General features: G+C 31.3%; 2 protein-coding genes across 3 annotated transcripts; one reads left to right on the top strand and one right to left on the bottom strand.

Moving 5' to 3' along the window:
* The first annotated feature begins 294 nt into the window (after positions 1–294).
* LOC105785793 (uncharacterized) lies at positions 295–2,023 on the top strand. 2 transcript variants are annotated; one of them, XM_052633744.1, is made up of 4 exons: positions 295–988; positions 1,129–1,234; positions 1,318–1,396; positions 1,476–1,601. In XM_052633744.1, exons 1-4 carry the CDS (start codon positions 917–919, stop codon positions 1,516–1,518), a joined length of 300 nt encoding a protein of 99 aa, XP_052489704.1. In that variant the 5' UTR covers positions 295–916; the 3' UTR covers positions 1,519–1,601. The 2 variants fall into 2 exon arrangements, with proteins under 2 accessions (XP_052489704.1, XP_012467410.1); XM_012611956.2 differs by lacking the exon at positions 1,476–1,601 and adding an exon at positions 1,831–2,023 and having other exon boundaries at positions 300–988.
* LOC105785792 (axial regulator YABBY 4) lies at positions 2,023–3,991 on the bottom strand. The gene is made up of 7 exons (XM_052633751.1): positions 3,734–3,991; positions 3,498–3,635; positions 3,194–3,329; positions 3,045–3,093; positions 2,858–2,933; positions 2,666–2,764; positions 2,023–2,100 (listed from the first exon to the last, which is right to left on the bottom strand). The coding sequence occupies exons 1-7, from the start codon at positions 3,923–3,925 to the stop codon at positions 2,023–2,025; spliced, it is 768 nt and encodes a 255-aa protein (XP_052489711.1). The 5' UTR covers positions 3,926–3,991.
* Positions 3,992–14,303: the final 10,312 nt, after the last annotated feature.

Genomic DNA, 14,303 nt, shown 5'->3' on the forward strand with positions numbered 1-14,303 from the left:
CCCTAAAACTTAATTAGTCTCAAAATTCACCATGAGAGTTAAAATAACTATTTTTTGTAAAATTTGAGAGTAAAATAAATGGCAAAGAGAAATTAGGCCTTAGAAAGATCTACTTTAAAATTGGAAAAAAAAAATTCATTTCTTGAAACAGCTAGCAAAGCTAAGCTACTATTATTTCAAAATTTCCATAAATCCTATTGAAGTTGATTTATGGACCAGAAAATTTCCAAAGGCTTCTCTCTCTCTCTGCGATCTTGACTAATCATACAAGACTCCTGAGCTTGCGGTGCAATAATGGATCCGAATCCCTCCACTTTGTGTTGCCAATCTGCCATTCCTCATTCTTACTTGCTTGTGTATATCATACCAAATTAAAGAAAGTCCAGCTCGGCCTTACGTTTGTTTGTGTCTCCCCTCTCGCCCACCTCACCAATTTAACCCCATAAAACGTGTCTCATGTTTCCTACACAAAGCAACCCTCTTGGTTTGTATGGTCAGAATCCATTAATCCAAAGATCTAACACAACCCATTCTCACTCACCATCTTTAGGTTTGCATTTATGCTTTAGCATTCATTAGAGGGACCATTCATGCATGCAGCGATCGGTCATGGTTTAACTGATGATTTTCAAACCCCTTTCAATTTCAAAACTTCTTATCTCCTGAAGATGAGGTGAATCTATTGTTTGGATTTCTTATGTTCTTTTGGCCCTTCACTCATATATCTCTGGATAACAGTCGCCCTACCCAATTTTGGTTCTTCTATATAAATCCTCCTATCCTTCCCTTTGTACCTTTGTTTGCACTTCATTTTCTTTTCCTATTTTTCCCCTTTTGGCTCTCCATCTCCTAATCTATTTTCTCTTCTTCTTTTGGCATTTCTATTCGTTTTCTCCATTTCTGTTAGAGAAAAAAAATGATATACTGTCACAACTACAACCATGTTATTCCTTGTCTTCATTGCCACCCACATAGCTACATTAGGATGGTAAGTGAAATCTCTTCCAACTTTCTTTGCTATTCACGTTTTCAAGTCGAAAAGAATAGTACTGAAACCTGCAGAATCGTCAAGTTGGAGTTTATTATGACTGGTACTGTTTTTTTGGTTTTTCATGGGAAAATCTGCAGGTTCAACATCTGATAGAGAGATGTTTGCTTCTTTACATGAACCGACAACAGTGTGTCAAGGCATTGGCTAAGTATGCAAGCATTCGGCCGTGCATTACAATTACAGGTGATAAAAGAATGCAACATATTATACCATATATATGATCAAATTTGGGTATTTAAACGTTTTAATATTAATGCATTCGACAGTGTGGAGAGAGCTAGAAAAGGAGAATAAGGACTTCTTTGAAGCATATTTTCAAGCTCTCTCCCTACAGGCCTTTTATGGGTAAGAGTTATTAAGCATGTGCTACCCCACACATTCCATTACCATATTCAAAGACTGAAAATTGGGTATATACTTTTAGAAACCGAGTTATGAAAGGAAGAATCAGTACTGGAAGTGAATGACAAATTCACAATTAATTGTTGCTGAACTATGTCTATATTCCAAGGTAAGCTAGAAATAGAATGTATAAAATTTTCCAACTTAATTAACTCCAACACATGCTAACTTAACAGCTGCAAAATGTATATATAATCATAAGTTTTTTGCTTAAAAGTAAATTAACTCAAGCATGATGATTCAGACATGCAGAACTTTGAGAAATAGCAAATTTAGATATTTTTCGCACTAGCTAAAGTACCAGAAGTAGTAGTAATAGTAAACTTGGAATTTCTCTTAAGAAAACTAAAGTTCTTTTTTTTTTTTTTGGAAGACAGTCATATCTAGTACAGACTTGCAGTGAAGACTTCATTCCCAACAGCATCTCCCAGAAAAGGGCATATGATTTTGAAACCTACCTTTATATATTACATATATTCATGTATCAGTAGCCCTAAAGGAGTCAGAGTTTGTGGAAGAAATTTTATACTAATAAAATTAATTAGGGCTAGAATTAATTGTTCATCACTTCACTCAAATGGTGACTTGGTCCATATGGAATTCCTTGCGGCTTTTCTTTCACGGAAATCATTGCCTTGTATGTGAACCTGAAATTTGTCACAACAGAAAGTCATGCAACCCTTTTCTGTCGCATAAATTACCCCAAACATTACGAAGCTAAAGAAGTCTTAACAGTATGTTCAAGTGTCCTTAAATGGCTAACTTATTAATTTCTTTTCTACATGTAATAATTGAACTGCAAGAAAAGGACTACCCTATAGCTATCCTCAGTTTGAGTAATGACCCTTTATAATTATTGAATTAGTGTTGCCTGTAAGCTTATTTACCATAAACTTCTCTCTCAGTTTGTATAAGAATCATAAGGCATGAAGAAGAATAAGCATGCATGCAATGTTCACAAATTTTCTGTCATTAATTAATGATGCATTATCCCTATAGTACCATGTGATGGCTTAAAGAGTACAGCTAACTAATTATGTCAATGATTGATGCAAACTCCATAAACGATCACATAAAGTTCAATAACATGAGGAATTGCTACATGACTCGCAAGTACAGTACTTTTTTACAGCTCTAAATAGTTAAAGCTAGCTAGATGTACTTGTATAAGCATTAAAATTATGAAATTTTTAGGATGAGAGAAAAGCTAACCTCAGTAGCCTCTACGTTCCATGACGCCTCTCCCTCGTCCTGCTCACAACTCTCTCCTTCTCCTTTGTTGTGCTTGTGAATAGGAGGAAAGTGGGCCCACTGAAATATTAAGACATATATATATATATTACAAAACATATGCTGGAAAGCATGGGTTTGTCTTGTTGATTCTTTTGGGTGTCTGAAACATACATTTTTTGCAGCAGTGCTGAAGGCTTCTTTGTGCGGAATGTTGGGATTTTGAGTTTTCAGTCTCCTGATCTCTTCTCTGCCACCAAGAATGAATGAATCTATATATGATAAATGTACTAAGTCAAAGAAAAACTTTTTTTTTTTTTTTTTGGTTTTTCTATAAACATAGATGGGGGGGTCTTATTACTTGATGAAGCGATTATAAGCTGATGGAGCTCTTTGCCTCTTCTCTGGCGCTGTAAAATTGGACTAAACTAGTATTAGAATTGGAATGATGAAACAGTTCTCCCTTGTGTTACATCCAAGTTTTAAAATGGAAAGAAAGAAAGGACGCACGCTTGTTGACTGTGGGATTCACACGGACTATATCTTCTTCTCCATTATCGGAAGAGCTCATCAACGATGGGCTGCGCCTGTCTGAGGTCTTTCTATGGCCACCCACTTCTTCTGAAACTGCTCCTTCTTTTGGCTGCTTGACAGAAGCTCACATATTGTATATAATATGATGTTAATGAAACTGATTATCATCAATAGTTAAGAACGATAGACATCGATTAATCAATTTGGTGACATGCTAATATAACCTAGTAGTGACCATATATTATCGACATACAAGCTATTGATTAACATATACTTATACCTCATCATCATGAGCAAAGGAAGCTAGAAGGTGCAGTGGGACAAACGAAGCTTTCATCATATTAACTGAGAGAAGGCTTGTGCAGTGCCCACATCTCACTGTCACCACCATGGACAAGCTGCTACATGGGACACTTACCTGCAATATTTCAAAAGCCAAATTACCGTAAGCTGAAGAGAGAAAAGACTTTAACGCATGCATATATAGTGTGGGAAAAACATTCTTTTTTCTTTTACCAGTAAAATGGTAGTGCAGAAACCACATTGTACATAACAAATCTGCTCAGGGAGATCAAAGAGATGATTCAGTGTCGACATTTTCTTCTTTGTTGATGTTAGTTTGTCTGTTTCTGAGAGTTTGTGTGTGAGGAAGTGAGGGGGAGAGAGAGAGAGACAATGAAGATGATGTGGTGGGCTTTTGATATACATGGGAGGTGGGATTTATAGATTGTACAAAGACTCTAATTACAAGGATATTACCTTTCTTTAGTTATATCTTATACCACTTAATTCCTTAAGCATTGCGCTTTCATTATTGTTGCTAAACAAATTTAAACTAAGTACATACATTCGTGAAACAATAAATGATATTCAAATATGGAAAATCTTTGTTGTTGCAGCAGATTAAAATATGTGGTTAATGCTTAAATTCACGATAATAAATTGTACTAACTTATGATGGAAATTTTTATATAATAAATATATTTATAAAATATTGTTGTAAAAATTAAACTTTGATTGAAATAATAAAATAAAAATAACATAAGTTTCAAATTTTATTATATGAGTTTGTATTTTTTCTTTTTTAAATATAAAAAACAAAAATAACCTCAAAATCATAATCATAAAGTAAGATAATAATATTTTAAGTATTTTCTATATCTACAATAGAATAACAAATTTCTACGAGCAAAGTTATAACCCTGTCATATGTATGAGACAGCATAACTCATTTGTGAAAAACTAAATTTGAGTGTATAAAATAATAATAAATTATAAAATTCATAGATAAATTTAGGGATGACAATGGAACGAGAGAGGACAGATATTACTATAAATCCACCATCACTTCATACTTAATATGCTCTGCTCCACTATCCACTTCACTCCATATTAGATGTATATTTTTAAAAATCATTATCACTTTATGGATGTTGAATGCATCCATATTCGCCCTACCCCACCCAGTTCTGCGCCAATTTAATTTTTGTTACTTTATCTTTAATATTATCATTTTTTAGTGTCAAATAAATATTTAAACATAATGTTTTAAAAAATAATAAAAATTAATATATATATATATATATATATTGATAAAATAATAGGTGAGTTGAGACGGAATAGACATTTGTCATAATCACTTCATATCTACTTGGTATCTACTTTTCCAAAAAAAAAAAATTCTACTCCAAAATTCAATATATAATCACTCATGTGCTTTTCAATTACAATGATGCAACTGTAAGTTAAATATTTGAATATTTATAAAAAAGAAAAAAAAAAAGAGACTAGCATTTCCCCCAGTTATCATCTCTCCTAGAAAATAATAGAAAAAGAAAAGAAAGAAATACCATTTCATGTTCTGACAAAAGTAGCCCTCCCAAGCTTGTCAACGTTGTGATTCACACAGAGTTTTAATTAAATTGCTAAAAACAATCGCAAGCTTCAACCTTGGTGTGTGGCATTTGATGTTAGCCAATTCCATTAAAAGGATGAAAAAGGGACATAGTGACTAATGGTTTTCATGTGTTGTTTTCTGTAACATTTACTCTCTAGTTCAGGGCAAGAGGCTTTTTTTTTACCATTTAAAAGAGGAGGGGAAGTTTCTAGAAGAGTGTATGGAGAAGGAAAATAGGCATCTCAGGTTTTGTCTTTCCTCAAACAAGGTAAGTTTGATTGAGATAATGAGCAATGCCCTCACTTCCCTACTTTCCACTGCTGTCTTTGTTCTTGTTATTTGCTTTGCATGCACTACCATCATCCTTAATGCTCACATTTATTTCCCCATTTTCCATTTCACCTTGCTTTCACTCTCTTGTTGACTGTCTCACCCATGTGCTCCCTGTGATGTCCCCACCATCCATACTTCATATATGGAAATGTCAATACAGCATCTTCAAATCATCAAGACTCTCAATGCTTCCTATAACTTTAATATAATTTTCATATGCTTTCAATTTTTAACCATTTTGGGATAAACCTACTTTAATTGATGGATCCATACGTGCACCCACACACATTTCATCTTCCACTTTTAAATTAATAAAACAGTTAACCCTATCACTTAAACATACGCAATACCGCATAGTGCAATGTCTGCCAAAACTAACATCATATATAAACTTTTATGTAAACCTTAGTCGACATCCTTCCTACTTCATGATGCAATTCTTGATGTTTTCAGATTAGTAACAGCTTTCTTCACCATACAATCATAATCCTATTTTATTTTCAGTTTTTAAACTTGTCTAAAAGTATCTAAGTGATATTTTTTTTAGTTGGCATCTGAATTTATATTTAGTTACACACGTTATCCCAATTTGTTAATAGTATTACTTTTTTAAGGGTTAATATGTAGTTTGCTCCATGAACTTGTTCAAAAAGTACCTAGTTGATACTTGTACTTGTCCAAAAAATTATACATTTTTAAACATAATTTATATTTTCTAAAAGATTTACAATTTTTTAATTTATATCTATCACAAGTCATACTAAGAGGCTACCACATGTCACTAGTAGGATTGGCCATCGGTGTAACGTCAGCATTTGTTAGTGCGGAGATACCAACCTGGGTGATGGAATATAAATTTAAATACCAACTAAGTAAATGAATTAAGTGGTGCGTGTGTAAAAGCCTGACGATGATCAGAATATCAGGCTGTACTATTGTGTTGTTGGTATGGGAAGACCTAACAGTCATGGATTATGTCAAAATTCGTTAATTGAATTTGTTGGATTGTTGGTTCAAGGGGTCACCATTCATGCCTGGGGCTGACTCACTTTCTAGAACATAGAAAAGAGATGGGATAGTTTATGAAGATAGGCAAGATTCCAGGTGTTCTGTGAAAGGAAATATACAGATTGTTCCAAGCTTTTATGAATTGAATAGAGGATATTATCAATTTACAACCAGGGAGGGAAATGGGCCTGGGTTAAAATAAGTTTATGGAGACGAGGAATCCAGAGAAATGTGGGCCTAGAACTTGGAAATCTGGGAGATTAAATTGCTGCTAAAAGGGGGGTATTGAGCAAGCCCAAACAGATTGGTTAGATCATGTTAAGCCATGAGTTTTGTATAGGTTATTTGTGAGTGCCTAATTAGTGATTGTGGTGGCCTTGACTATTGGGAAGTGGTTTCAAAATGATTATTCGTGGAATGTGAGGGGGATTAACTTAGTGGCATCAGTGAGAAGATAGTGCACAAATTGGTTGGGGTTGATATAATTTTCTTCTAGGAAATGAAGCTATGTAGTTATGTCGAGTGGAAGTAAAACATGTTATGGCCAAATGATCATTATGACTGTATTGGACGGTGGACTGAAGGTACAACAAGGGCTTTAGTCGTTTACTGCCATTATGGGATTGATGCTACTTTAGAAAGGAATATAGGTCTATTTTGGTGAAAAGGTGATGTAGGTAGTGTTATTTTGAGAAAATATAAATGGATTTTTCAAAGTAAATAAAATTTTATTTATCAATGACAGAAGAGAAGGTAGTTGGATATGCGAGAAAATTGAAAAAGCTTATATGTTGAGAGATATTAAACCGAGATATAGACTATATTGTAATGTTGTGAAAAATATAGGGTTAAAGTGTGAAATTTAAAATATAAAAGGATAAAATTAAATTAGTGGAAAAAGGAACAAAAGATATTTTGAAAATAGATAATTATGGAATTATTAAATAAGAAAATTAGAAATATGTTTGCATGTAATTGAATTTGATGGGAAATTGATTTTTTTATATTAATTATACTATTTAGATTTTTTTATGGAAAGTTTCTCCTCACCTCTCAACGAAGGAGAAAATTTTAATATATGAGATGTGAAAATTGACCGTCGATAATCACAATGAGTCGTAAAGAAAGAGAGAAAAATAGAACACACAAAATTTTACGTGAAAATTCTTTTGGGAAAAAATCATGGGTAAAGGAGAAGAAAATTCACTATGTCGAATTCGAATATACAAGAGAAGTATAGACTATGTCTATTTATAGGTTTGTAAAACCATATTCTAATTAAAGTCTAATAGAAGTAATGCAGTAAGGTTAAAACACCTTATTCTAATCAAATATCAAATAGAGGAAGAAACTTCTATACGAATTCCATTTGTGCAGCTTTACCTTATTGCTGGGTACCCCAGTCGGCCTTCGCCTTCACATATCCCTCTATCTTACCACTTATATTTTATTTTAACAAGAATTTAGATCACACAACCTTAACATATGACAACTTCATAATCTATTTATACTATCATGTTTATCTCAATCGGTAGTGGATGAAAGTGGTTTGGTTATAAATATTTTATGTTATTGAAGAGAGGAGTGAATCAAGAAAGAGAAAGGTTAATTATATATACTCTCCAACCCCAAATATTAAATGATAAGACATAAAGACAATCAAAAGGTTAAAGGAAGAACAAAATCATAACATCTGGAAATTAATTATATATTATATGAATTGTGATTTGATTTTGTATGATTTTTGTATTTCGAGTGTGGGCATTTGTCACTAAATGCAAAAAGAAAATACCCCACTTGTTCTCGGACACGTCCCTTTTCATGGATAAGATTGAAGGGTGAAATGTCCCATAAAATTAGTGGCACCAACGTAACATTCTTTTTTAAAATTTTAAATTAAATCATAAATTATATAATATATAGAAATAACATATAGATTCAAATCTTGAGTTTGAACCCAACAAATATTTTAATCAAATTTAAATATTTTCATCTGAATAGTTAAACCATTTTAAATGTTGGGTGACTTTGAAGAGAAAATTTAACCCTTGAATTGATTTTATTATTTGAGGCAATTTTTAAACAGAAACATTAGACGGAGTAGACGAGATGGTAGTATGAAGGGAGATTGATAAAAGAGAAAAGAAGAAGAAATTTTAGAAATATGAAAATGAGAATGAGAATTTTTTATATAATATTATAGTGTATTTAATATTATAAATTACCGAACATAATATAATTTAACGATTATCTAAGAAATTTCATCCCACAAAATGTCATCAAATTAATAAGTGCATAGTTCATAATTTTGCAATGGAAAAGACATAAGCAATCTTAGAGTTTTTTTTTTTTTGCCAGAAGCAATCTTTCATGTTGGTAGTGAAGGATGAAGATGACATTTCTACTTCATTAAAAATATAAACGAAAATGATATCCATATAAATAACCTCAGATAAAAGCTCTTTTTGTTGTTTTGATAATAAATCTACTGGTTGAGTCTTAATTTCAATAATAAAAAATAAAAAAAAACTCCTACCAAATAAATATCTAACCAATAATAAAAATTTTAAATCTCTACAACCTCAAATATAATAATAAACATGAGATTTTGGGTACCAGAAATGCGGTGGTCCCGTGCACCCCCAAATACCACGCAAATGCAACCAGCATTCCAAATTTTGTATCCATATGTGGTCATTATTTTAGTAATAAATGGAAATAACTACTTTTTTTTATTAATAAAAATATTATTTATATTGATTGATACATGCGTAATGTTAAAATATATAATTACTTTTACTGTTGATGGTAATAAATATTTCTGATTTTGGTGGTTCTCAAATATGGGGAAGGATCAGACTCAATTTTGCAGTTAAAAATGATTATATCAAATATGGAAGAGGATAACCTTAATAGAAATGAGCAATGGAAGTTCTCACTTCTTTCCTCTTATTTTCTTTTTCATTATCGGCAAATAGAGTCATTACCATAAGAGTAGAAAACTATTATATTTTATATCATTTTTCCATAGTTATAATAGGTAAAAGATTTGATAAAAATAAATAAATTATATAGGTAGTGATCTAATTATAAAAAAATCATTTTATGCACCCAAAATAAAAAGATTGCAATTTAAGCACCCACATTATATAGTTAGGTCATTCTAGTTTCTCTAGTTAGAATCACTAACGGCAAGCTAACTTGACAGTTAAAAAATTGGTATAATAACAAAATTTCCTCTAATTTTATATATTATATCGATTTAGTCATAATTTTTAAAAAATAACTCTCAAAATTTACAAATGTTCTCAATTTGATCCTAATTCTAAAAAATTCAAAGAAATATATAAAATACATAAATATTTTAAAAAATATATAATAAATTTAAAATTTATATTAACATTAATATTAAATTAAAAAAACCCTCCCATCTCATCCCATCCCATCCCATCCGACTTCGTCCCTCTCTCTCTCCTTCTCCTCATCCATCGAACCTCCTTTCATCACTGTCTCTTCCCTTACCCCTGGCCATAGGTCTCGGTTCCCTGCCGTCTCGCCTCTTACGATGTGAATAGAGTCATAATCCTAGTTCAAATTTTATCCAATTGTTGCAACTAAAACCATCAACCTTCTTGATTTCCTTATCAGATGCCATGACCTTCAAACAACAAATCCAATTACTGCAACTAAAACCATGGTTGGGGTGGGAGAGCCCCTCTCCCCCATCGTTGTCGTCCAAAATTTTTCAAAATATGTATCTAATTTTATTTTTTATTCCTTTATGTTCTTTTTCAATTTTTCAAACTTATCTTCTTCTCCAAAATTTTAGATCACTTGTTTGAATTTCTAAATGAACGAATCATTTATATATAATATAATTGCCTCCAAAGAAAGATGAAATCCCGATACAGAAGGTTCATTTCCTTTCTTTGAATCAATCATTGTATGACATTCCAATATCTTATTTATGTATGAAGCTTGTGATAGTGCTATCATTTTATTCTTTCGGTCCTTTAGGATATGAATTCTTAGAACGAAATTAGCTTCTCCCAAGTCCTTTATGCTAAATTTGTAACACCCCCTAACCCTAAACCGTCACCGAAACAAGGTTACGAGGCATTACTAGACCTATCGAAAAATTTATAATTAATTATCAAACATAATATAAAGTAATCTTGAAGTCCCTTAGATGGACCTTCGATGCCCAAAATACGAGTTAGGAGTGATTCGAGACTAATTCGGATACTTGGGGAATTTTTTTTTGCGCAAACTCAATATAACCCCTTTATAAATAATTAACCTTCCTTACAATTTCAAACCGCAACCAATTCAAAACCAATATCACAATTCATACAAATTTCATATTCTAATAACCTAAACTTATCTTAAACATCAACTTAGTAATTTACTAAATAAATATTTGCATATATTGTTAAATTCATAAACTTCATTCATTCTATTTTAGTTTTAGTATCAAACATACCATTTTATAACTTACCATTTCATTTATCATTCAAACATTAGAGACCAATTCTTTACAACCAAAACTTACAAGACTCTTTAATAAGACCGAAGTACATGCCACATTTACCAAAGGAAAAATACATCACCGAAGTTATGCTATAGTCGGGATTGATTTGGATGCTAAACCGAGACCTTTGACTTCTATCGACCTGCGTACGGAAACAACCGTACGCTGAGCATTTCATACTCAGTGGTATTACCATAATTCAAATTATAACGATAATAAACATGTAATGCATAAATCATACATACAAATTTAAACTCAAATATCATATTTCAACAATAAAAATTCTTCAATTGGTATCATATATCCACAATTTGAACTTGGACACATCATGAACCTTAGGTTCATTCCTCAATCTCATATAACATTTCAATTTACAATTCAACTTTTTCATCTCATTTCAGTAGCTCGATTGGTCAACTCATTTGGTTTATCGTTTCATTATTTACCTATATTAGCAAAACTCGGACCTTGGCGGATACACAGATCCAGCCAAACACTCCAGTATGACACCCAGTGCCTCATCGGATGGTTCGAAGCAGTAGTTGACACCCAGTGTCTCATTGGCAAAGTCGAAGAAAGTTGGTACCTAGTACCTCATCGAATCTATCCGAAGAAATATAGTGACACCCAGTGTCTTATCGACTGAGGTCGAAGTATCCTTAAACTCTTCTAATCGTATGGCATGCCAACTATATCCGATTCAACCCGATTAGTTAATTGGGTCTCCAAATTCACATTTCAATTCAATTTCACTTTTTCATTTTCAATCACAATTCAATTCAAAATTCACTTTTCCATTTTCAAGTCAATATTCATTTCAATTCCACACATATATTCATCATTTAATTGAATTTCTTTCAACTTAATAATAACACTTACCTTATATTTCACCTACCATACATATAAATTTACATATAACATTTAATAATAAGTAGTTTGAATTATAGTAATACAAACCGTAAATCTCCTATTTTAGTCCTCTATAGCTTTCTCATTTCCTTTCGATCTTGATGCCTTGGGTTCTTTGTTAGCTACGAAAATAATAATAATAATTTAATCTGTTTTAGTCCTCTATAGCACTAATTTACTATAATTAATTGAATTTTCTTTTCAATTTATACCCTAATTCAAATTTAATCCTAATTAACTCATTTAATTTTCTAACTCAATTCACACTTCATTTCTATTTAATATCTTGCCATATTCAACTTAACCATTCAATGTTCATAATAAAACCCAAATTTTAGACTTTTTCAATTTAATCCTACTCAGAAAACTTATAACCTAGTTTAGAATTTAATCATTTTATCAATTCTAACTAGAAATTCTATCAATCAAACCCCTAATTCAACAATTTGTTCAACATGAATCATGTTAAAAAATCTAAGAACTTTCAAAATTTTAACTTAAATTCAACAAAACTTTGTTCTAAGACTTCTAAAACATCAAAATTAAAAGAAAAGGACTTGATTGACTTACCAAATTAAAGCTTAAAGCTTCAAACCCTAGTTTTTCCTTCTATTTTTCTTTCTTTCTTTTTCTTTCCCCTGTTTCGAATGGTCTCTGTTTATTTTCTTCTTTGTTTCTTTTATTCTTTTACTTTATTTCTTTTACATATTAGTTAATAATAATACATTATTATAATAATATAATAATATTTAATTCATAAATACCTTTTACTTAAATTATTAGAAAATATTTTATTCTATTACAAGTGTGTTTTTATATATTTTACACATGTTTAACTTAATCACCATACACTTGTCTTTAATTTAATTTGTTTACCTCATAAAAATCTTATAATTCAATTAATTATCTAGTAAACATCTTTTATTTTGATAATAATAAATAATAAATATCTATTGTAAAATTAATCACATATACACATTTGTACACACATAATTTATTACATTTGTACATCATCTATACCATACATTTGTCTTTGTTTAACTTATTTCATAATATAATAATAATTAATATAATTTATGATTTAATATTAAACCTTAATGATTATTAATGAAATTTTAATAAAATATCACATAAATATCTTCAATCTTACCCAACTTATGCCGCCTAAATTAGGACAAATGGCATAATTGCCATTTTGGTCCTTTATGTTTTCTTTTAATCTATAATTAAACTTTTACCCTTTACTCAATTTAGTCCTTTTTGCTAATTACCCTAAATTAAGCTAAATTCACCTAATTAAAACATAATTAAACACACTAATAAACTCATAGGTATTTCTAATAATTATCTACAAGTTCAATTTTCTAAGACGGAGGCCCGATACTACACTTTTTTGATACCCGTGAATTTTGGGTCATTACAAAACTGTTGGGTTAACCACATTTTAACTGATGATAATGTCCCTATATCATTCCCAATTAGTAGAATGTCATCGACATATAGAACGAGAAAGATAATTGATAAACAGTAAAAGTAACATATTTTAATCTCATTCTTAATGCATTTTTGGATGATTAATGGTGTAAATTAGTGAATTTGATGCTCGTAATCCTTTAAATTCATGTTTCTATACCTGAGAGAGCATTTAGGAGCGAAAAACGAGCCAATATCGGAAGAATAGAGTTGTTTCCAAGATCCACAAGGCCTGAGCATTTCCACACGGGCTGGCCACACGTCTGTCTGAGCCACATGGGCTGGTCATACGCCCATGTGCCGGCCCATGTCGATATCGCTCCCTGTTTCCCAAATACGCGGAAAAACCCAATTTTTAGGCTTTTTGAGCATTCTAAAGTCTATAAATATCAATTAGAAGAATATCTAAGAGAGGACTCAGAGAAGATTGAAGAAATTACTCGAAGAACACCATCAGAGCCAACTTAGAAGCGAATCTCCTTAAAGATTGAAGATATCCTTTTAACTTCTTTTGAAATTTTATTGGATTTCTTTATGTCTTGTGGTTTTTCTATCTTTGAAATGTTTTCATTTTAGATTATGAACTAAATTCCCTAGATACCTAGGGAAGATGAAACCTATGATGAATCTTATTATTTGATTTCTGAATTACATGATAAATACTTGATTCTTGTTCTCAATTATGTATACTTAATTCGTGTTTTAATATTATCAGGATATTAATTCATGTTTAATGCGCTTATTTCAGTTGCAAAAGTCCCTATTTAAGAGTAGATCTGGCATAATTGAGTAGAGTTGTATGCAATCCTAGAAATAGGATGGCATAAATCTACTGGATTAGAGTCAAATCTAATAGGGGAATCCATAGATCGAGTTAATGTGACAATAAGGTTTTAATTAGAAAGAGATTTCAATTAATCAACCTAGAGTCAGTT

This window comes from Gossypium raimondii, chromosome 1 (assembly GCF_025698545.1).
Source record: "Gossypium raimondii isolate GPD5lz chromosome 1, ASM2569854v1, whole genome shotgun sequence".
Classification (NCBI taxonomy): domain Eukaryota; kingdom Viridiplantae; phylum Streptophyta; class Magnoliopsida; order Malvales; family Malvaceae; genus Gossypium; species Gossypium raimondii.

Excerpts from the sequence above, each read along its gene's own strand:
- LOC105785793 (XM_052633744.1), top strand. The coding sequence starts at position 917 with ATGATATACTGTCACAACTACAACCATGTTATTCCTTGTCTTCATTGC. Across the intron at positions 1,235-1,317 it reads GCCGTGCATTACAATTACAG|TGTGGAGAGAGCTAGAAAAG; the intron begins GTGATAAAAGAA and ends TGCATTCGACAG. Across the intron at positions 1,397-1,475 it reads TCCCTACAGGCCTTTTATGG|AAACCGAGTTATGAAAGGAA; the intron begins GTAAGAGTTATT and ends ATATACTTTTAG.
- LOC105785792 (XM_052633751.1), bottom strand. The coding sequence starts at position 3,925 with ATGTATATCAAAAGCCCACCACATCATCTTCATTGTCTCTCTCTCTCT. Across the intron at positions 2,765-2,857 it reads TCAGCACTGCTGCAAAAAAT|TGGGCCCACTTTCCTCCTAT; the intron begins GTATGTTTCAGA and ends TTAATATTTCAG. Across the intron at positions 2,101-2,665 it reads GGAACGTAGAGGCTACTGAG|GTTCACATACAAGGCAATGA; the intron begins GTTAGCTTTTCT and ends GACAAATTTCAG.